The sequence below is a fragment of the Thalia democratica genome, chromosome 9 (genome assembly GCF_965202585.1).
Source record: "Thalia democratica chromosome 9, ktThaDemo2.hap1.1, whole genome shotgun sequence".
NCBI classification, from domain to species: domain Eukaryota; kingdom Metazoa; phylum Chordata; class Thaliacea; order Salpida; family Salpidae; genus Thalia; species Thalia democratica.
In genome coordinates this window covers 26,247,828-26,269,176 of record NC_139173.1, presented here as the reverse complement: position 1 = coordinate 26,269,176, position 21,349 = coordinate 26,247,828, and the positions used below count along the sequence as shown (strand labels likewise).

The 21,349-nt window shown below is 27.3% G+C and overlaps 1 protein-coding gene across 1 annotated transcript; it reads left to right on the top strand.

Annotated features, from left to right (window-relative positions):
- Positions 1 to 5,178: 5,178 nt before the first annotated feature.
- On the top strand, positions 5,179 to 20,216 carry LOC145845263 (replication factor C subunit 1-like). The gene is made up of 20 exons (XM_082952689.1): positions 5,179 to 5,231; positions 5,724 to 5,832; positions 7,436 to 7,602; positions 7,755 to 7,968; positions 8,222 to 8,706; positions 9,181 to 9,360; positions 10,196 to 10,308; positions 10,661 to 10,854; positions 10,933 to 11,162; positions 11,794 to 11,913; positions 12,350 to 12,495; positions 13,553 to 13,727; positions 14,563 to 14,685; positions 15,123 to 15,246; positions 16,309 to 16,530; positions 16,823 to 16,916; positions 18,225 to 18,390; positions 18,899 to 19,010; positions 19,453 to 19,541; positions 20,058 to 20,216. Exons 1-20 carry the CDS (start codon positions 5,229 to 5,231, stop codon positions 20,139 to 20,141), a joined length of 3,150 nt encoding a protein of 1,049 aa, XP_082808815.1. The 5' UTR covers positions 5,179 to 5,228; the 3' UTR covers positions 20,142 to 20,216.
- The last annotated feature ends 1,133 nt before the right edge of the window (positions 20,217 to 21,349 follow it).

Below are 21,349 nucleotides of genomic sequence, written 5' to 3'. Positions count from 1 at the left end.
AGCCAAGTTAATATTTCTCTTTTCCAAAAGCAAAAATACTGGAATTATTAGAATTAAAATTATGACAAAAGTTAAATTGTTAAAAAGTTTATTACTTAACAATTGTTTCACGCTAGTGCGATGATCACAAGTAGAAAAGTAAACAAGCTAATAAGTTGCAACGGACAAAAATTTTATATAGTTTTAGATAAGTAATTAGTTGATTAGGTGATTGGTTAACTAATTGAATTTTGGTATATTCAGCAAGATAAATTATAATTAACGTAAATACAATTATAACAAAAATCAAACAACAAATTATTAGAATTATACAATCTTTTTTTTTCAAAATCCAGGCTAATTTAAGATATTTTTCCTAAATTTTAGATTAGTTTTTATGACTTTAATACATTCTTTTTAGTTGTGTTTTTAATTAGTATATTTGTGCTTCGTATTTATAGTTAATTAACAGTATATTTTTAATTATTTTGGCTCTTACTATTTTTTTTGTTTTCTTATAAAGTTAAGCTAGCTAAGGCTGGATTTTTTTGCTTTAAACAGTGGCACCCCTGTGAATATAACGTTTTAGCCTTTTTCAAACCACTCTACTAAACAAATATGCTTTTCAAAAACTTAAATAAATATTAAATAACATTTTTGTAATGCATATATTAAATAGAAATTTGAGACATGATTTGTTCAAAAGTATTTTTATTTAAACAAACAAGTAAAAGCGATTTCAGCTAACACTTATCAACTACTTTTGTTAGCAACTAATTTAAAAAAGAATTTGAGTAAATAGATAGTTAGAGGTTTCATAAGAAAGTATTCAGATACCAAATGCATAATTAAGCAAAATTAATTAAAGATAGATAAACAGTTTATAATAACATAATTTTAAATTAATTAATTAGTAATTTAACTAAGATAAGCAAACGTTTAAATATAACAACAAAACAAACAATAAATACAATAAAATAAGCAACAAACAACAATCATAACAACTTAAAAAGATTAGATTTATGAACACATTGTTGCTTGCATAAATTAGGTTTAAACATTTTTATAAATAAAGATTCTAAAACACTTAATTGACTATAATTATGTGCTTTACTTATAATTGAAAAATGACTGTCACTATAATTTTTTACACAATCAGAGTTTGGCAATTGCCGATGACCTGTTAGATGATTTTTCAAACCCGTGTCCATCCAACTTCTAAGGGATTTTGAAACATTTTGGTCTCTTCTAATATGGAATATCTAGGAATTAAATATGAAAAATAGCCATAAATCTAATTCAATTTCAAATTTCTATGAAACTGTCTTTATTAATTTATTTTAAATTTTCAAACTTTTTTTTAAATTGTTGTTTTGTAATATTTTGGTAACACTACAAACTTATAAACTGGTAAATTTTAAAACTTATTTGTTATTTAAAACAAGAATTTGCACAAAATAATTGTAAAAAGTATGTGTATGGTGATAAGCATTGCACTATTACACTCAAATTACTAAATTTAAATAAATTTTTTTTTAATTATTTTTTTTCATTAAAATTTGAATAGTTAATGTTTATTTATTTTTTACGCATCAATGAGTTCAGATTCACATTACTGCCAATGTCTAAATGTTATTTACTGTTTTGAAATTATTTGAAAAGGTCGGCTAAGGCTCACGAAACCGGTAATAAACCAAAGCAGTGCTTAAACATTTGTTTTATTATATTTAGCTCTTTACATTGTGTAAGTTGAGCACTTTTTTTTGCAGTCAATTTCAATAATACAGCAAGGCCCCTAATAATAGTTGAGCCACCTTCAATTGACACAAAGTGACAATGGCAGCATATGAAAAGCTGAATTTTAATTATTCAACTAAGAACATTCCTTTATGCAATAAGATAGAATACAAAATAAAGTTAATGGAAAAAATTAGAAGTTTCTGTAGACGAATTAGAATCAAACTTTACTTCTGCACCAATGATGAAGATAGCACAGACATGATAGAAAATAAAGAGACATATGGTTTCAAATCAAAATTCACACCTAAGCAACCTGAAGAACTCAAGAATTTTGAAAATGAAATGTTCGATCTAATTAATCAAGTTAAATTTAGAAAATCTAAAGACAAATTCCAACAAGAGCTTCAAAAAGACTTAAGACAAATAGGCAAAACCAAAAGCCTAATAGTACCAGCCGACAAGACAAACAACTACTACAAGATTCCTAAATTAGAATACGACAGCCTATTACTAAAATCGATCCGAAAATCATATAAAAAAAGTGACAAAACAATTATAAATGAGATAAATAAAGAAGCCAAAGAAATAGTAACAAATCTAAAACTTGAAAAGAAATTAGTAAACCACTTACCTAAGCAACAATGCTATATAACGCTAAAAGACCACAAAAAGGATTTCGCCAGCAATCCCAAAACAAGATTAATAAATCCTAGCTATTCAGACATAGGTCAAATTAGCAAATGTATAATTGACAGAATCAACAATGTATTAAGAAAATCAACCAAATACCTCCAGTGGCGAAGTTCCCAAGAAGTCTTAAACTGGTACAAAAAACTAAAAAAACACAAATACAAGTTCATGAAGTTTGACATTGTGGAGTTTTACCCATCTATAACAGAAAAACTATTAAGTAAAGCCTTAGCTTTTGCAAAAGAAAGTACAAAAGTAAGCGAACAAGAAATTAAGATCATCTTAAACGCATCTAAATCTGTATTACATAATAAAGAAGAAGTATGGGTAAAAAGAAAGAGTAACACAGAAGAGAATGAACTTTTCGACATCACCATGGGAGGTAAGCATGGAGCGGAAATATGCGAGCTAGTAGGTCTCTATATACTACATAAACTCAGGAATGCGCTCCCAAACCTAACAACAGGATTGTACCGCGACGATGGCTTAATGGTCATAGAAAAAAAACAAAAGTAATGTTGTTATAGAGAAAATTAAAAAATCCATGCACAACATATCAAAAGAAATGGGAATAAAGTTAGATATTGAAAATCCTTCACGTAAAATTAACTATCTAGACTTAAGCTTCAATCTATACAACCACACATTCCAACCATATAGAAAAGAAAACAGCAAAATTATATATATTAATTCAAAGTCCAACCACCCTCCAGCTATACTGAAACAAATCCCAAAAATGATAGAAGAAAGACTTTCCAAAAATTCTAGCAATGAAAATCTATTCAATGAAATAAGTAAAGATTACAATGACGCAATAAAGTTAAGTGGCTATAATTACAAAATAAAGTTCAAAGATGAAGATGATGAAAAGAAACAGCCTAGAAAAAGAAAAAGAAAAATAATATGGTTTAATCCACCATACTGCAAATCAATAAAAACAAACATTGGCAAGAAATTTCTCCAAATAATAAACAAATACTTCGGAGTAGACAGTAAATTCAAAAAATACTTGAATAAGAACAACATCAAATTAAGTTACAGCTGTTTGCCAAACATTGAGACAATCATAAAGAATCATAACAAGAAGCTCACAAACTGCAACAAGAATGATGAAGATGAAACATGTAACTGTAGAAACAAAGAGAAATGTCCTTTGAAAGGCGGTAACTGTAGGGCAAAAAATGTCATATACCAGGCCACAGTAAAAACTGACAATGCAACTAAATCATATATTGGTCTAAGCGCCAACCAATTTAAAAAAAGAGTGGCAACCCACAGAACGACAATAAATAGCAACCCAGAAGATAGAAATTATATTCAATACAAACAAGCAACTGAGCTATCAAAATACATCCACACATTGAAGAACGAAAATAAGAATTATGAATTGACTTGGACAATACTGGAAAAAGAATATGAATCAAGACCGAGAATCGAGACGTGCAGGTTGTGCTTGAAAGAAGCATTAAAGATCCTACAAGCAGATAAGAACTGTATTAATAAAAGATCAGAAGTAATGAGCTCTTGCAGGCACAGAAACAAATTTTTATTATTCTATTGGAATGAGTCTAAAACCTAATAATTTAAATATTTTTAGCATTTTAATCATCCGTTAGTTTTTTCAGAATTTTGTTAAGAATTTGTTGTGTTTTCGTTTATATTACTGCATTTAGTTTTTTAATTTCTTTTCTTTTATTTTTATTTATTAATTAATACCAATATTTAGTTCACCTAATTATGCATTTTTCATTAAAATTTGAATAGTTAATGTTTATTTATTTTTTACGCATCAATGAGTTCAGATTCACATTACTGCCAATGTCTAAATGTTATTTACTGTTTTGAAATTATTTGAAAAGGTTGGCTAAGGCTCACCGAAACCGGTAATAAACCAAAGCAGTGCTTAAACATTTGTTTTATTATAAATTTAAATAATAAAACCTTTTAAAAAACAATTAAGAAACTTAACCTTTAATTAGAACTTATTTTTATTTGAGCAGATTTAAAAAAGTTTTAACATTTTGACACTAGTGTGCATACTTTTGAAAACTTAAACTACTATTTGTCAATTTTTTTATTTAATATAAAAATTGTTTTACACCAAGGTTTCCCAAAATAATTTTAATAGTTGCCCCTTATCAGAAAATAAACAAAAATCATTACAAGCACCAGAAGTTCTAGAGTAAGTTAGTTGTTGCGGTCTTGCCAGTTACCACACCTAACTTTTTACTCTTCGTTATTTATTAGGATATCCATAGCAAGTTTCGAAAATTTTAGACCCAGGAATATTTAGTGTAAGTTTTAATTCTCCTGTCAATTATCCCTCAGACCTTTTTTTTCACTCTTCATCACCAACCCCAGAGTATTTAATGTAGTTGTTGAGTTGGTTATCCCACCCCCACCCCATGTCCCTTGTTATTCCCCATTCAACACTAGTTATGAGTGTTACTTAGTAATATAAATTCTTCTTAGTAAAATTAGTTGTTTTAAATTGTTAGTTTAGGCAGTATTATGTATAAACAACTTCTAATAATCTGAAAAACCACTCTAATTAAGTAAAAAAATTGTAGAGAGATATAGCATTTCAATTTCAAGTATTTTTTGATTTATTCATACAAAAATATATATAAAAGAGGAAAAAGAATATAAATTATAAAAAGTCTAAAATATTGAGAAATTTGTTTAAGCTTGTTAAGTGCATATTAAAAAAAGTTACTCTTTTATAAATAGCTTTAAATAAAAAAAAAATTGTTTATTTTTGTTGCAGATTAATATAATAGTTTTGCTTTAATCTTAGGTTTCCAAAAAGAATACTCATAATGGTAAGTATCTTAATATATATAATTAAAATGTTTTTTTTTTTTAATATTTTTTTAATATTATTTGTTCTAAAAATTATAAATTTAGAACTTAAAAACTTTCTAGTTTTATGATTAATTTAATATTTTAAAAGTCAAACTTTGGAAATTAAATAGTTTACTTAAGTAATAAACTGTTTTTAACAGGTATATGTTTCATTGTTTAATTAAATTACTTCTCTTAAAGTTTTAAAAAAGTTTTACAAAAGTTAGTTTCACAAAATATTATTATTTTTAAAAGTATTTTTTTACTGATTGAAGTTAGAAATAAAATTGATGACTCTTTAGCTCGAGAATTTATGTTGTGAAATAATGTTTTGTAATTTTATTATGCTTATTTTTTCAATTACTTGACTGTTTCGAAGTATTTAAATTGTTTTGTTTATCTGCTAAATTTTTAACACTGTTTAGGTAAGTTTAATTACCTGCAAACATTAAAAAGATAAAACGAAACAGGATATTCGAAACTTTTTTGGAAAACCAGGTGCTAAAAAACCTGAAGCTAAAAAGAAGGATAAAAAGGAGACCAAAAAGAGACCTAGGAAAAGTTTTTTAGAAGATTCTGGTAAGTTTACACAAGTTTATTTTTTACTTTCTCTATTATCTAAAATTCACTAACTACCAACTGTTGTTTCTAAAAGTAGTAAAAAAAAAACAAATTGATTTTAGTAGTCACAATGACTAAAAGTACTACATGATGTTTTTTTATTGAATTTTGCATTTTAATCATGTTTAAAATATATTTTTGTTTCAATAGGTTTATAATGGAAGGAGCAAATTAGATAGGCAATGAAATCTTTTATCAACTTTTGCAATTTAATATTTGTTAAACAGTTGAAATTTATCATCTTTAATTTATTACTTATCTGTTTTTTACGTTTTTACAGTAAATCTATTACTTGTTTTTAAATTTTTCTTACTAACAGTAGATTTAAAAAAGTCAAAAAAAAAAAGTAAAATATATATTATCAAAAATAAAAAAGTTTTAATTAGAAACATTTTAAATAGTTAATAAAATTTGATAAGCAGTTGAAATTTATCATCTTTAATTTATTACTTATCTGTTTTTTACGTTTTTACAGTAAATCTATTACTTGTTTTTAAATTTTTCTTACTAACAGTAGATTTTAAAAAGTCAAAAAAAAAATGTAAAATATATATTATCAAAAATAAAAAAAGTTTTAATTAGAAACATTTTAAATGGTTAATAGAATGTATTTGAAAGTTTGAGATTTATAGCTCAAAAAAAAAAGATATATTTTCAATTTCTGAAAATAAAAATTTCTGTCTGTATTGAAAACTTTTACAAAAATGACTTAACCTTAAAATTAAGTTAATTTTTATGTTTTTTAAAACAAACTTTTAGTACATACTTATAGCTTTTGTAGAAGAGCCGGTTATAGCTTTTGTAAAATAATTTTGTTATTCCCCTGTGTTTACGAAACATTACAGAAATATAGTTTTAATAAGAAAGTAGTAAAAACTTTTGCTCACTTAAATAAAAATTTGATGGAATTGCTTAATTAAAATATTCTCTTGTGGTAGATTCTATTTTTAAAGTTAATATCATAAATTGAAAATAGATTTATTTTGATTTATGTAAATATAAAGAACTATAAAACAAGGATGGTTTCATAGTTAGGTACTTTTTTTTGATTCTTATGTCAAAAAGTATGAAAGTTAACAAAAAAATTAGAAAATAATTACATTTTAATAGGAATGGTATACTAAAGATTAATGATAGTTTTTGAAAACATATATTTTCATATTTTTTTTTGTTGTCTTTGTCACTTAAATTTCAGTAAATATCCTATTTAGTTTAAACTAGATTTTAAAAATTCCCAAACTTCCTGGTTTAAAATTGTTTTACGGAGAAGTTATTTAAAAGTAGATATAGTTTTACATGTAGTTTATTTTAGCCTAACTAAGTAATATAATATAGTCAATCAATAATTTATATTCATCCTCAATAATAAACTTTTTTTGTTATACTTATAAACATTTTTTAGCGGTTGATATTTACTATAGGTTTGATTGTTAAAAAAATCATGGAAGAAGAACAAACATACATAAGCTTAGTTTGGTAAATAAATTTTTGAAAACAAAATGCAGTTGAAACTTACTAAACAGAATTTTTAAAGTTATTTAACAAAAGTTAAAAACTACAGATGATGATAATGAAAATTTCAAACAAACCACTGAACCTAAACAAAAGAAAATTAAAAAGGAGAAAAAGATTGAGATTTCTCCAGTTGACTTCTTTGCCAAATCAGCCACACCTAAAAAACCACCCAAAACTTCGGAAAATATCACAAAAAACAATCTTACCAAGAAAGTTTGTCTTTTTTAATAAGTAAATAAAGGGTATTCAATTAATAATTGTTGTTTTTCTGCAAATTTTTCAAAAATTCGATACCTGTATATTAAGTATAGAACTAATGTTAAGTAAATTGATCACTTTTGATTGTTATAAAATGTTATCTTCAGGAGAAAAAGCAAAAGTCAGTTCAGGAAAGTGAAATGAAACCAGCCGAGATTAAGAAGGAGAAATTGGTTGAGAAGAACAAAAAAACTCAACTTGAAAGTAAGGAGAAACCAGTTGAGAAAAAGAAGGAGAAACCAGCCGAAAGTAAGAAGAAACCTGCAGCTGTTTATAACATGTCTGATTCAGATGACGATCTTATTTGGGGAAATTCTTCAAGTAACTTTTTTTTATTTTCTATGTTTAAATATTCATTAAATTAACTTTTTACAAGTTTTTAAATTTCCTTTTTTAAAAGTTAAAAGGTCTTAAAAATAAATAAAAAAAAACTGAAAACTGTAAAAGTTTTCTATTAATAGATGATAGAATAAACAATTAAGTCTAAAAAAGTAGTCACAGCCTCCAAGTAAGTAAAAGTTGAATTATTTTAAACTCTAGAATCTACAATTAAGATTTAATCTTTTACAAACAGAAACTAGTTTGGCTTCAAAACTTGCTGCAAAGGCATGTCAGCAAAAAGAAGCTGGTAATAAGAAACCGAGCAAAGCAAAAGTAACCAATGAAAAACAATGTGATGAGAAATTGTCTTCAAAAAAAACTAAAACTTCTGTTCCAAAGAAAAGTCCACAAATAACCGAGCCAACAAAAGTTGAAAGCAAAACGCCGGAGAGGAAAGCTGAAAAGAGCAAAAGCGAGAATTCGGAAAAATCTTCTGAAGTTGCAGATAAAAAGAAGAAACCAACTCAGGGTGAAAAGACACCTCGGAAGTCTGTTGAAGGCAAGAAGGAGCCAAAAACTCCGACTTCAGCCAAGAAGCCGAAGAACGTCGTGCCGAAAACACCAGAAGAGGAGGATGCAGCTGCAAACGCCAAGAAGGAGAGGTTCTTGAAGTTCAAGCAGTACAGGGACAAGCTGGCATCGGGACCCACCAACCCCGGATGCAAGGAGATACCGGAGGTAAGTTGGAAAAACTAAGATGTACCTTGAATTTAATTTTTTATAATTGGTAGTAAACATACTAAACTTTACTGTAGACACAAGTGTATAATTATTTGAAAAATATTTTAGATTAGTTGTTTGAAAGAAGCATTTACAAGTTTTGTAAAGATGATTCATTGTTTTTTTTTACTTTTAAGAATATATGGTCTAACTCTAAGTTTTACCTTTTTTAAACTAGAAAATATTTTTACTGTACACAGTTTTTAAAGCACTTTAAGTTTACATGAATTAAGATATTTTATGAATTTAAGAAGACTTAAATTATGGTTTGATATAAATTAAATGTGTAGGTAGATGTAGGTATATAGTAAAAAAAACTAAAAACATATAATAACCACCCTGTTGAGTAACAATTACCTGACGTTAGTGAAGTTAAAAAACAAATTTAAAAATCAAGTAGAAATATTTCTTCTAATAAACAAAAATCTTCAGGGCAAACCGAATTGTTTGGAGGGGATAACGTTTGTGGTGACGGGAATCCAGGAATCGCTGGGCCGTGACGAGATCAAGGAATTAATTGAGAGGTACGCGGGAAGAATGACTTCCGCGGTAAGCGGGAAAACAACTTATCTCATAACCGGGGAAGAACCTGGCGCCTCCAAAACTAACAAAGTGAGAATAAAAAAATAAAAATAAATAAAACGGTGAAAAAATAAATAACGAATAAATTAATAAGAAATATTATTACTTTCAAGGTATTAAAGTAAGAAAGTTTACTGATTTGTTAAATAGTTTTAAATAAGGTGTTTAATGGGAGTTTTAGATAAATTAATTATTCTGCTTGCTGGAGTAGGTCACATGACAATTCAAACTCTTTAAAAAATGTTTTAAGGGTAACAACTCAAAAAGTAATATTTGTTTCAAAAAAAAAAAGGTATGTAGTAGGGGTAGGGAGTACAGCACATTTTTTTGGTCATATTGTAAAGAAACAATTTAAATGATAACTAAAAATTACTTTATTTTGAAACTTATCTTAGCCATGTTTTTAAAATATTTAAAAATTTTCAAAGAAAAAAAGTGTTTGTAGGTAATAATTAGATCTATTTATGCATTTTTATTGTTTTAGAATATATATTACTTGAGTTGTGACCCTTTAAGTTTTTTCAAAGAATCTGTAGTGTCCGAACTTAAATAGCTGTGCACCCCTTAAGTAATTTTTTTTATAAAACAAATAAATCACAGTTTTTATTTTTTTTGACTCTTTGATTTTAAGAAATATTTTGATTCTTATTTTTTTTAACTTTAATTAGATATATGTTGAGTATCAGTATTTTAATTTTATTTTATTTAAGTTAAATTATTTTAAAAACTGTTAAATAAATTTGTTTTATGAAGTATTTAACATATTATTTAATTTTTTATAGTTTTTGTTGAGTTCTTTCTATTTAAAAGTAGTCGGAAACTTGAATACTGACTTTATTTGAAAAACTAAACAAGTATTTTGTAGGCAGAAAAGTTGGGAACAAAAATAATCACTGAAGATGAGTTTTTAGAACTGATAGCAACGTTGCCAGGAAAAAAATCGAAATATGGTGTATATCAAAATAGTACACCTACCAAGTATGAACTTTTATTATTTTAACTTTGTTTTATTTTCGACGCTTTGCTTTAATGTAAAAATTTTTATTTTTACCATTTTAAAGTTAGAGTTTGACCAAAAACATAAATTCTTTGTTTATACTGGTAATGCATTTTGCAAACAACTGTAGGAAATATACTTCACATTACCCCTATCTGGTACCTTCGATTAACAGGCAGCAAGTTATTACATACAAACATTGTTTGTATGTGACTTTTGTACATTAAAAATTATTACTCAATCATTTTGTGCATTAAAACTTGGTAAAGCTGTTACAAGACATTGTGTTTGTATATTTGAAATGTTATGTTTAGTTTACGAACTGTTTCACAGGAAAGTGCCAGCAAAGAAAGTAAAGAAAGAAGTGAAACAAGAAGTTAAGAAAGAAGTCAAACAAGAGGTGAAAAAAGAAGTTGAAGTTGATGAAGTTGACAGGAAAAGTTTGAAGATGAAGGCAGTGAAGCAGGAAATAAATAAAATAAATAACCGGGATAATTTGATGTGGGTGGACAAATACAAACCTACAAGTAATATTTGTTTTTAATATTTATAAAAAATTATGTTAAATTTTATTAGATTTTTATAACAACCATCCAAACGCGCAGGCATCAAGCAGATAATAGGACAGCAGGGACCGCAGTCCAACATGAACAAGCTGAAGACGTGGCTGCAAAACTGGCACCACCACAACACGGACCCCGTGGGAAAGTTGAAACCCAAACCCAAGGCGAACATGTGGGGGCAGGGGGATCCCCAGGGCGTTTCCATGAAAGCGGCACTTTTGAGCGGACCGCCAGGGCTCGGAAAGACCACAACCGCCACACTAGTTTGCCAGGTTAAAAAAACATCTTTTATCGTCTTAGTTTTGTAAATAAATTTTTAAATGTTTTTGTTTATATTCTTTTAAATCTGGTCTTTTGGATCGCCAGGTTTGTTTGTATGAAAAATTAATGTTTTATGTTTTCTTATCATAGTTTTCTAAATAAACTTTTTAAATGTTTCTGCGTATTTTCTTCTAATATTAGTTTACATTAAAATGTGGTACTTATAAAAAAATATATATTTCACATTTAGAAACAATCTCACTGTCTGTTTTAATATCTTTTAGAACTTAGTTGAATAACTTGGTATTTTTTTCATAAACTCTTGAACCATTTAGTAATTGATGCTGAAGAAAATATTAGACATGTTTTTACTGTGTATAAAATATTTAAGTATTCATATCTCGAAACTACTAGTTTTGGTAAACTTGTTGTTGTGCAACTGTACTACGATGTACACTAGGGTGCATCTGTTACGGTGTTACTTTTTCTGTTGTTTTTTTTATGCGATTCCCCAAATATGCCGAAAACAATTTCATTCGGAAACTAGTGTACACACAAGATCTTGATTTGTCGTTTAGTAATATATTTAAGACTGCGACAAAATTTCATGTTAAATTGTCACACTCTATGCCACTTTCGCAGGAACTCGGCTTGTCGTACATAGAACTCAACGCCAGCGACAAGAGAAGCAAGAAAAGTCTGCAGGAAGAAGTTTCCGGATACCTGAGCTGCCAATCACTTGACAACGCGTTCAGCTTGAAGGTTTGATGTTAAATTTTAAATATTGTTAGCGAAAGAAGCCACTGGCAAACGTCTACAGAGACAAGCTCAAGCTAGCATAAGGTTTCGATCATGCCGTAGTGATGATTGAAATGGTATGACCAAACCTTTATGTTAGCTTGAGCTTATTATTATCAAGCTTTATTTGATTTGTTCATAGTTGACATTCAAATTCAGTTATACATTTTTGTTTATAACTGTTTTGAAATTTACATGTTCACAATAGTAAACAGGCTTGTAATAGCCCAAAAACTTAATTCGTTTATTTCAGCAAGCATAGCAATGTATTTTACTAAATTTTTGTTATAAAATACTGTAGGTATTTAGGTCTTGATTTTGAATCGGTTGTCCGAAAATTCCTAAAAGCTAAAAATAAAAATGAAAATAAAAAATAATTAAACACGTTTGTAATAAACAGAAAAAGAAGCATACATCGAACAATCACGTTTTGCTGATGGACGAAGTCGACGGAATGGCGGGAAATGAGGACAGAGGTGGAATGCAGGAACTCATTCAGTTGATCAAAACTACCAAAATTCCCATCATTTGCATGTGCAATGACAGGTTAAGTATTTATTATTTTCTGCCATAATATTTCTTGTTCGAACAGCATTTTTTAGGAAGCAAAAAAATTAAAATTTTTTTGGTTAGTGAATCTAAATCCCTTAAATATTAAGTTAAGTAAGCAGACCAAATTCCTTAAGAAAACTTTTATAAACTTATAAAAAAACACATTAATTACTAAAAAGTACTTTTCTAATGGTTTAGCTGTAACTAAAAAGATGTAATTAAAAAATAGATGTTAAATCTAATATTAGATATAATTAAAAAAATAAGAATGTGTACAACCGTTTTGTGTTAGTTTAAAACAGGGTTTTCCATACTTCTTATTTCATAAGGCCCCCTTTAAAGAAATTAAAAAAAAAACTATGGCCCCCTCCGACAAGATTTCTCAAAAAGTTTCCTTAAATATACTTAAGATCATTTTTTGCTTCTCACCATCACCTCTAGAATATCTAGTGTAAGTTTAAAATTATGGCCTTGTGGTCCCCCTTTTACAGCTTATAGCCCCCTAGATTTCTAAAAAATTTCCATAATATCTAGTATAAGTTTCAAAACCAACATTAAAAACGAATAAGAACTTTTTTTTTGTTTTTCATCATCAAAAACATCTAGTGAAAGTTTCAAGGGGGCTATACGGCTTACAATGGGAAACCCTGGTTTAAAATTTTGTTGGTTATACCTGTGTATAATTAATTAGTTTGTATAGTTTTCGTAATATAATTGTAAATTTTAATGATCTACTATTTTAAATTGTATTTTTTGTTGACAAAAATTGATGATATGTATTGGAAAATGAAATTTGAGTTGTTCATTTATTTAAAGTAAATAAAATATCTGATGTATAAACTAATATAATATCTATAATTATGTTAATATCATATATATTTATTATTTGTATTTTAATTGAAACATTCACTGAAGAATTCAATTTGTTTAAATTTAAATAATTAGAATTTAAAACAGATAAGGCAAAACAGGAGTCTTTTAAACAATCTGATAATTTCATTTTATCAAAAATGTTGGATTTAGCTAACAAGTGATTATTATGACGTCACAGGTCATCGCCGAAGATGCGCTCGTTCGTCAACCACTGCTTCGACCTGAGGTTCCAGCGACCGCGGGTGCCGCAGATAGCGGGCGCCATGATGACGGTTTGCCACAAGGAGGGGCTGAAGATGGATTTTCCCGCCGTGCAGAAGCTCGTGCAAGACTGCAATCAGGATGTGAGGCAGGTGAGTGTGTTTGAATTTGGAAATTATAAAAAAATAATAAAACAACTTTTGTAGTTATCAGACACCCGAGCTGCGTGCTCGTGTATTGTTGTTGCTAAAAAGTTAAATTTATAAATCTTTTGTTGTGTTTAGGGCATAGGGGGGGGGGGGGGGTAAATTATAACTAGAATAATAAAATAATAATAAAGAATAATAACTAGAAATCACTAAAAATCTATCTTCTCCTACGTTTTTTGAGATAACTACCTCAAATTTTTAGGAAATTTTCCTTGCAATATTTAGAAAATTCTGTTCCGACAGAAATGGTCTATTTTTGCCGTTTTAGTTTGCGCCTCCTATAAGGAACCTATTGTTGGCTCCGACTTTGACCGGCTATATCTCAAAAACTGTTTTGAATTTTTTTAATCTGTAAAAAGCATTTTGTAGCTTAGTAAAAACTATATAAAATAAGATCAAAAACCAAAAAAGGGTGTTTACCCCCCCTATGCCCTTAATTTAAATGCTCTAATAAGCAGGTTGAAGTTTTTAGTATGAAGAAATAGATTTTTTAAAGAATTTGTAAGTTAACTCTGGCAGTTTGTTTGAAAAAATAGAGTTGTTACGATCAAGACCTAAAATGCAAATTTACACAAATTAAACATTTTGTTTGTGAAACTTCAATCAAGCACCCGTATGTTCAGGCAGGTTTTCGAAGTAGACTGGAATCTTACAACTTTTATAGTTTGCTTTGGTATTGTTTTTATTTAAATAAAATACTGTATCCGTATTGAAAAATATTTGTTATACTAAATGAAAACGTAATGGTTTGTTCTGTTTAATAAAACACTAAAAACAGGTTTTGCACAACTTGAGCTTGATAAGAAAGAAGGCAACAACGTTTTCATACGACGATGTTAAAAACCACTCGAATCACGCCGGGAAAGATTTGAACCTGGGATTATTTGACATTGCTAAACAGGTTTGTTTGAATTTTATCTCAAGTTGTTGTAGTTTAATTGTTGCATGGAATCATCATATGTAGTCAGTTTTTGTATGGAATAATACAACTGCCCATATGAAACGTTGGATTTTTTGTTACATTGTAAAGTAAATTTTTAGGTTTTTTATGTGAAGTATCATATCAACTTACATATTTATACAATACAAAACTTTTAGTTTTGTATTTACTACAATGGTTTTTATAGTTTTATAATTAAGAAAGATTTTGTTTCAAAAAAAAAAGTCTAATAAAAAGTATCACAAATATAATAACAAAATTTTGTCTCTATAGTTGTGTGCTTATAAAAAATTCAAAAAAATACAGCAAAATCGATCAAATAAAAGTGTTGAGTATAAGAAAAAAAATCTTAACTCAATTTCACTAACAATAGTTTGAATATTTAATATAAATTCTAGGTACTATCACCCGATAAAAAGCAAACAATTGTTGACAAGTTGAATTTGTTTTTCATGGATTACTCCATCATTCCCAACTTTGTTCAGGAAAATTATTTGAGAGTGAATCCTTCAGCTCCAAACGGTAATTTGTTTTCAAAATGTTAATATGTAGCAGTTAAAATATAAAAACAATTTAATATCCATGATTTTTTCAATACTAGCTGAACAGTTTGACATTTACAGTTAAAAATTTGTTTGCCTTATGCAATTAACGGGAATTTTTACAGTCTTACAAAAATACTTAATTTTTTTCGAGTTTTTAAAAAATAAATCAATAATATTTTTGTTTTTGTAAAAATTAATCATGTTATAGTAGAAACCAATCAGGTTAAAGTTTGTTAAAACTTTCTTGTCGTTTTGCTGATAGCTTAGTTTAAAAAAATTATATTTTCACAGAAAAAAAAACATGATGAACTTATTGTATTAGTACAAATATTAATAAATTTTTGTTAATAACAAAACAATTAGTTTATAATACTACTGCAGTAGACAAAATATTTCATTTACATGAAACAAAGAGAAGAAATTAAATAAAGCACATGAATAGAATTTCGTTTATTTTGTTTGTATAAGATTAGATTTAATAATGTAAGAAAAATAAACTACTTAATTTTACAAACAAATATGTACCTACTTTTGACGACTAATAAAAAATTATAGTAGCTACAGGAAACGAACAGTAGTAATAAAAAACTGCAACATTTCGTTTGAGTTATGAATATAAGCACTAACGTAAATTTACATTACAATTTATAAATTAAAATTTATGTTTAATGTATTGTCTGTTATTTAAAACAAGTATAAAACAATGTAACAAAAACAAACTAGTTGGTAAAATGTTAGCATGAAACGAGCGCGAGGAACAAAACACGTTTATAGTATTTCTTTTGCGTTATTAATACAAACAATAATTAGTATTACAATTAATTATGACGCAACAGGAAACAAGCACATGGAATATTAACTTATTATTATAAATGCTATTGAAAATTGTTTTAATAAAACAATTAAATAATTAGTTATAAACTTTTCTTTTTGTTTCATTAATACTATCATTTTTTTAAATTTCAATTAAGACAATTATTTATTATATTATATAAATTAAATTTATATAAACAGGAATTATTTAATTATGACGCAACAGGAAACAAGCGGGATGAACTGATGAAGATGAGGCAGAAGGCGAGGTGCGCCGACTTCATGCAACTAGGCGACGCTCTCGAGTCCACCATGCGGAAACACCAATCGTGGTCGCTGCTGCCCACTTGCGGGCTGATGAGCACCGTGCTGCCATCTAGTGTCAACTGCGGCAGGATGTGCGGTAGGATCGAGTTCCCGATGTTCATGGGTAAACTGTCCACCACCGGTTTGTAATAATGTTGTTGGAATAAATGTTTTGAGTCTAAACTTTGTTTCTTTTAATACGGTTTCATAGATTGTATTATTAAAAGAATTATTTGTTTTAGATATTTGCTTAAGTACTTATAAAAAAATAATGTAAAAGCCAATAAACGAAATTAAAGATATATGGCTTATTTTTAGTCAAACTGTTTAATTTAAATTAAAGAGGTTACTTTTTGCATTGAAAGCTTGTAGCGTGGTACATCTATTTGTACTTTTTAGTTCAGCATTTTATGTTTAAATGTATAAAACAAAAGGAAAGAACAGGAGATTGTTGGGAGAAATAAAATTCCATTCGTCAGTTTCAACTGGGGGTGCCACTGAAAGAAGCTTCAATCTTGACTATTTGACGTTTGTTTATTTGTATTATTAATTTAAAATCATAAAAAATGTTAGATTTTATGTTCTGTTAGAAAATTAAATTTTTTGAACTAAAATAGTTACATGTAAGAAATTCGCGTTTCTGAACAATGATTTAATACTTTTGTAGCAAAATACAGATATCTACAAGTGGGAAAGGGTCAGAAAAGCACGGGTGACACTTTAGCACACAGTGACACTTTAGCACGGTGTGACACTTTAGCACAGAGTGTCACTTTAGCACGGCGTCATTTTAGCATGGAGTGTCACTTTAGCACGGCGTCATTTTAGCATGGAGTGTCAATTTAGCACGGCGTCACTTTAGCACGGAATGTCATTCCAGCACATAATTTATTTTGCATTTTTTTTCTTTGCTTTAATCACATCAGGTACTGTATTGTTTAAAAATCTAAAAACGAACTATGCAACATGTAAACTAAAATTTAACAAGCTTTAATTGAGTTACAAGTTTAAGCTTTGCTTAAATCTAAGAGAAAAGTAAATTTATAACTTTATTAACTTATTTTACTATTTAATTTTAGATAAAAATATTAGATTTTTGTTTTAAAAAATTCGACATAAAACTATTTTAATAAGGCAAGCAATAAATACAAGCTCTAAGATTGTTTAAACTTTTTTTAGATGCTTTAAATAATTTTAATAAGACTAAACTTTAAACTCAGTTTTAAATAAAAACTTTCTTATTTCATTTTAAGCCCATAGTAAAAACTTTAATTTTTTTAAGAGGATATTTTTACAATTGTTTGTTAGTTAAATTATTTATTTTAGACAATTAAACATTATATAAATAAACATTCTAAAAAATTAAAAATTATTACGTGCAAAAATGTCACTCCGTGCTAAAGTGACACTCTGTGCTAAAGTTACGCCGTGCTAAAGTGTCACCCCGTGCTTAAGTTACGCCGTGCTAAGTTGACACTCCGTGCTAAAGTGTCATTGTGTGCTAAAGTGACGCTGTGCTTTTCTGACACATTCCTCTAAAGAAGCAAATCATGTAACTTTGTTGCTTCTTGTTATAATCGATTTAAATAACAAAGTTTCGAGTTAAATCTAAAGATTAAACAACATTGATATTTTATTCAGTTATCAGTTATAAATTGAAATATTTTTATACTTTCTGGATTCGAAAGATTTGGTATCGGAATGAAATTAAGGTGAGATTAAAGTTTATCTGAACAATACAGTTTAAAGAAACAACAAAAGGATTATTATCTAAAAATCGATGTAAGAACAAATAGAACGCAGCTTTATAATTTTTCGTCGCATACTTTATCACAGATATTTGAAGGAGCAAATAGTTTCGCCGCTTATGCAGCAAACTTCATCAGGGGAACAACTAGTGAATGAATCAACACAACTCCTCAACAACTACGACTTGCTCAAAGATGATTTCGACAGCATCCTTCAGTTGACTCAATACTCCGGTGTTAACCCCTACGCTAAGGTTTTTACTTGAATAATAATGCTTCTCTTTTTTCAGTCAGTTTTATAGTACGAAGGCGGATGTTTGTTGATTTTAATTGTAGTTCTTTATATTTAGTCAGTTTTATAATGCTAAGATGAAAGTTTTATATGCAACTTTTTCAGTTTTAATTTACTTTTTGAAAATACTGTAATTGCGTAATAATAATTATGAGTGGGCATTTGTTTTTAAAAAATAGAGTAAATAGTATTAACATAATTGTTAGTCTACTTTTAATTATAATGTTATTCATTGATCATACACTGCATTTAGTTTTAATAAAATGTCAAACTTTTGTATATAAGTTTTTAAGTTCAAGTCTCCAAATGTACTTAAAAAAGACATCTTTAAATTTCAACTCAAAGTTTTGTTTCAATTAGTTTTTAGTAGACTTAATAAGTTTCATTACTTAAACTGGTTGAAATTTTTTTCACAGGGTTTTAAGCGCTAACCTTATTATTAACAAATAACATTGCATTTTAATTAACAGGTCGATTCAAAAGTGAAGACAGCATTCACAAGAAACTTCAACAAAACAGGACACTCGCTTCCCTACCAACAACTAATTGGTAAGAAAAAGAACAAAAAAGTTAACATCACTGGTGAGTTCTTATATAAGCATGATTCACAACTCAAGCACGAAGTATTTTTTGAATTTTTTATTTTTATTTTTCATGTGATTGAGACTCAAGTTTTTAGATTTACAATACTGCTAGCAGTTTTTGATAAGATCTTTCATTTCGAAGTTATTTGTAGTTATATATTGCTTTATATGGTCAATGTTTATCTGGAAAAATGTAAAAAAAAAAAAAATTTTTATTCTCTACTCAGTTGAGTTTGTTGTAAAAAAACGTTTAGTCTAAATACGATCAAAAGTTTTACAAATTTTAATTGTTGTAGCTTGTATTCTGTTTGAGTAGCCCGGATGGTAAGTTTTAAAAAATGTAAACCAATAAAACGCAGAGCTACCGTAAAAACTCTTTAAAATTTTTATGTTGCAATTAATAATGAAAATTGTTAAATTTTAATAAACTTATTATTCAGGATTCGAGGAGGGATTGTTAGGAGAAACGGATCCCGTAAATCAGGTGTCTGAAGATGAGGAAGAAGACCTTAAATCTTTGACTAAAAAGGTATGAATTGATAATTTTTTTTTTGTTTATTTAAATCTTTGACTAAAAGAGTTAGAATTTTATTATTAAATATTTCATAAGTTCAAGTCATTGACCAAAAAGGTTAAGAATATTAAATACTTTATTTACTTATTTAAATTTTTGACTAAAATGGTTAAGATTAACTTCAATAAAGAAAATAAACTTCCTGAAAATATGTGGTAGCTTGTATAAGTAAACAATCAGTTTTAGTGTTAATTCTAACAATTATGAAAAGCGACAAAGATAATTGTTAATTCATTACTTTTTGATTTGTTATATTTAATTTTGTAACTATTTGAGTAAACTTGCATTTTAAAAAATAACTAAATTATTTTACATTTACTTTAGGTGTGTTTTAACTTTTAAGCCATGTAAAATGAGATTTTGTGTAAATGAAGCTAATAATTAAATTACATTATTTTATTTAATTGTGTTGCATCATATTATCAAATAAATTGAAATAAAGAATTAAAGTAACAAACTAATTTTTAAAAGAAAAAAACAAAACCTGCTGCCAAGAAAAGAACAGCTGCAGCAAAAAAATCAACCAAAGAAACTAAAAAGAAAAGAAAGAATTGATTTAAAAAAAGTTGTTCATATGATTAAATGTAAATAAAATTCAAGTTTGTTAATTTTGTGATTTTTCATTGTCCATAGTGCTTTTTAAAACTTTAAAATCTTTTTTTAATGAACTAATTTGAAATCTGGTTCGTTTTTTGTGTTTGATATGTTTTTTAACTGATAATAATGTATAGTTTAGTCATACATATATAGCTTTATCTATATTAAAAAAAGTTTTATGTGTTAATTAATTGTTTTCTGCTGGTAAAGCTTATGTTTTTGCTGTCATGAAGTTCTGGTTTTAGTCAAATACTTAGTTTAATGTCGAGCTTAGAAAATAAAATGTTTTCAATATTTTTGTTTTTATGTTTTTACTGATACAACGAAATTATAAAAAAAATATTCTAAGGTATTGTATTTATGTTTTAAGAAACTGTTTTCTTGTTGAAAAAAACGGTCAATTATTAACAATCGAACATAAAGAAAAATTTTGCTATTTTAAAAGAACAGTAAATTTAATATTTGAATATTTCAACAACTTATGAAATTTTCATATACCTTATACATTTTGCTGTAGTTTAAAACATTCATATTATAATTTATAAATTCTAAATTTATAATTTTACCAAAAATAAACAGTAAAAGTTCCTAAGACAAAAGTACTTATGTAGGTTGTTTAAATATATCAATTTAAAAAAATATATGTTCAAGTGTTTATAATTACTACTGACTTTTATAAAACTCTTTTAATTTAAAACTTAATTGGCAAACTAAAAAAAGAGTCTAGAAATATTTAACTAAAGTATTCAAGTAAACAGGTAGATAATAAAAGTTGAAATCAATTATTAAAAGATATTTCTCAATCAGTTTTAAATAAGTTTGGTAGTTTTTAAGTTTTTAATTAAAAAAAAAAAACTTGAAAGCTAAAACTTGTAGATAAAAGAAGAACTATTCTAGAATAAACACTAAGGTTTTTTTTAATTTATTTTTTCTGATCGTGTTTATATTATGTATTTTTTGAATTTTAGTACATTCCTTGGTAAGTTTTTTTTTTAAGTTTATGAAAGTAGGTTTATTTAACAATGACTAAAATAACATTTTATTGTCAGCAAAATAAAAGAAAGCTTTAAAAAAGATACTATATGTACAAATTTGAAAATACTTTTAATATATTCAGTTTACGAGGCTACAGCAACTTAAGCTAGTTGTTAACATTTCTACTGGAA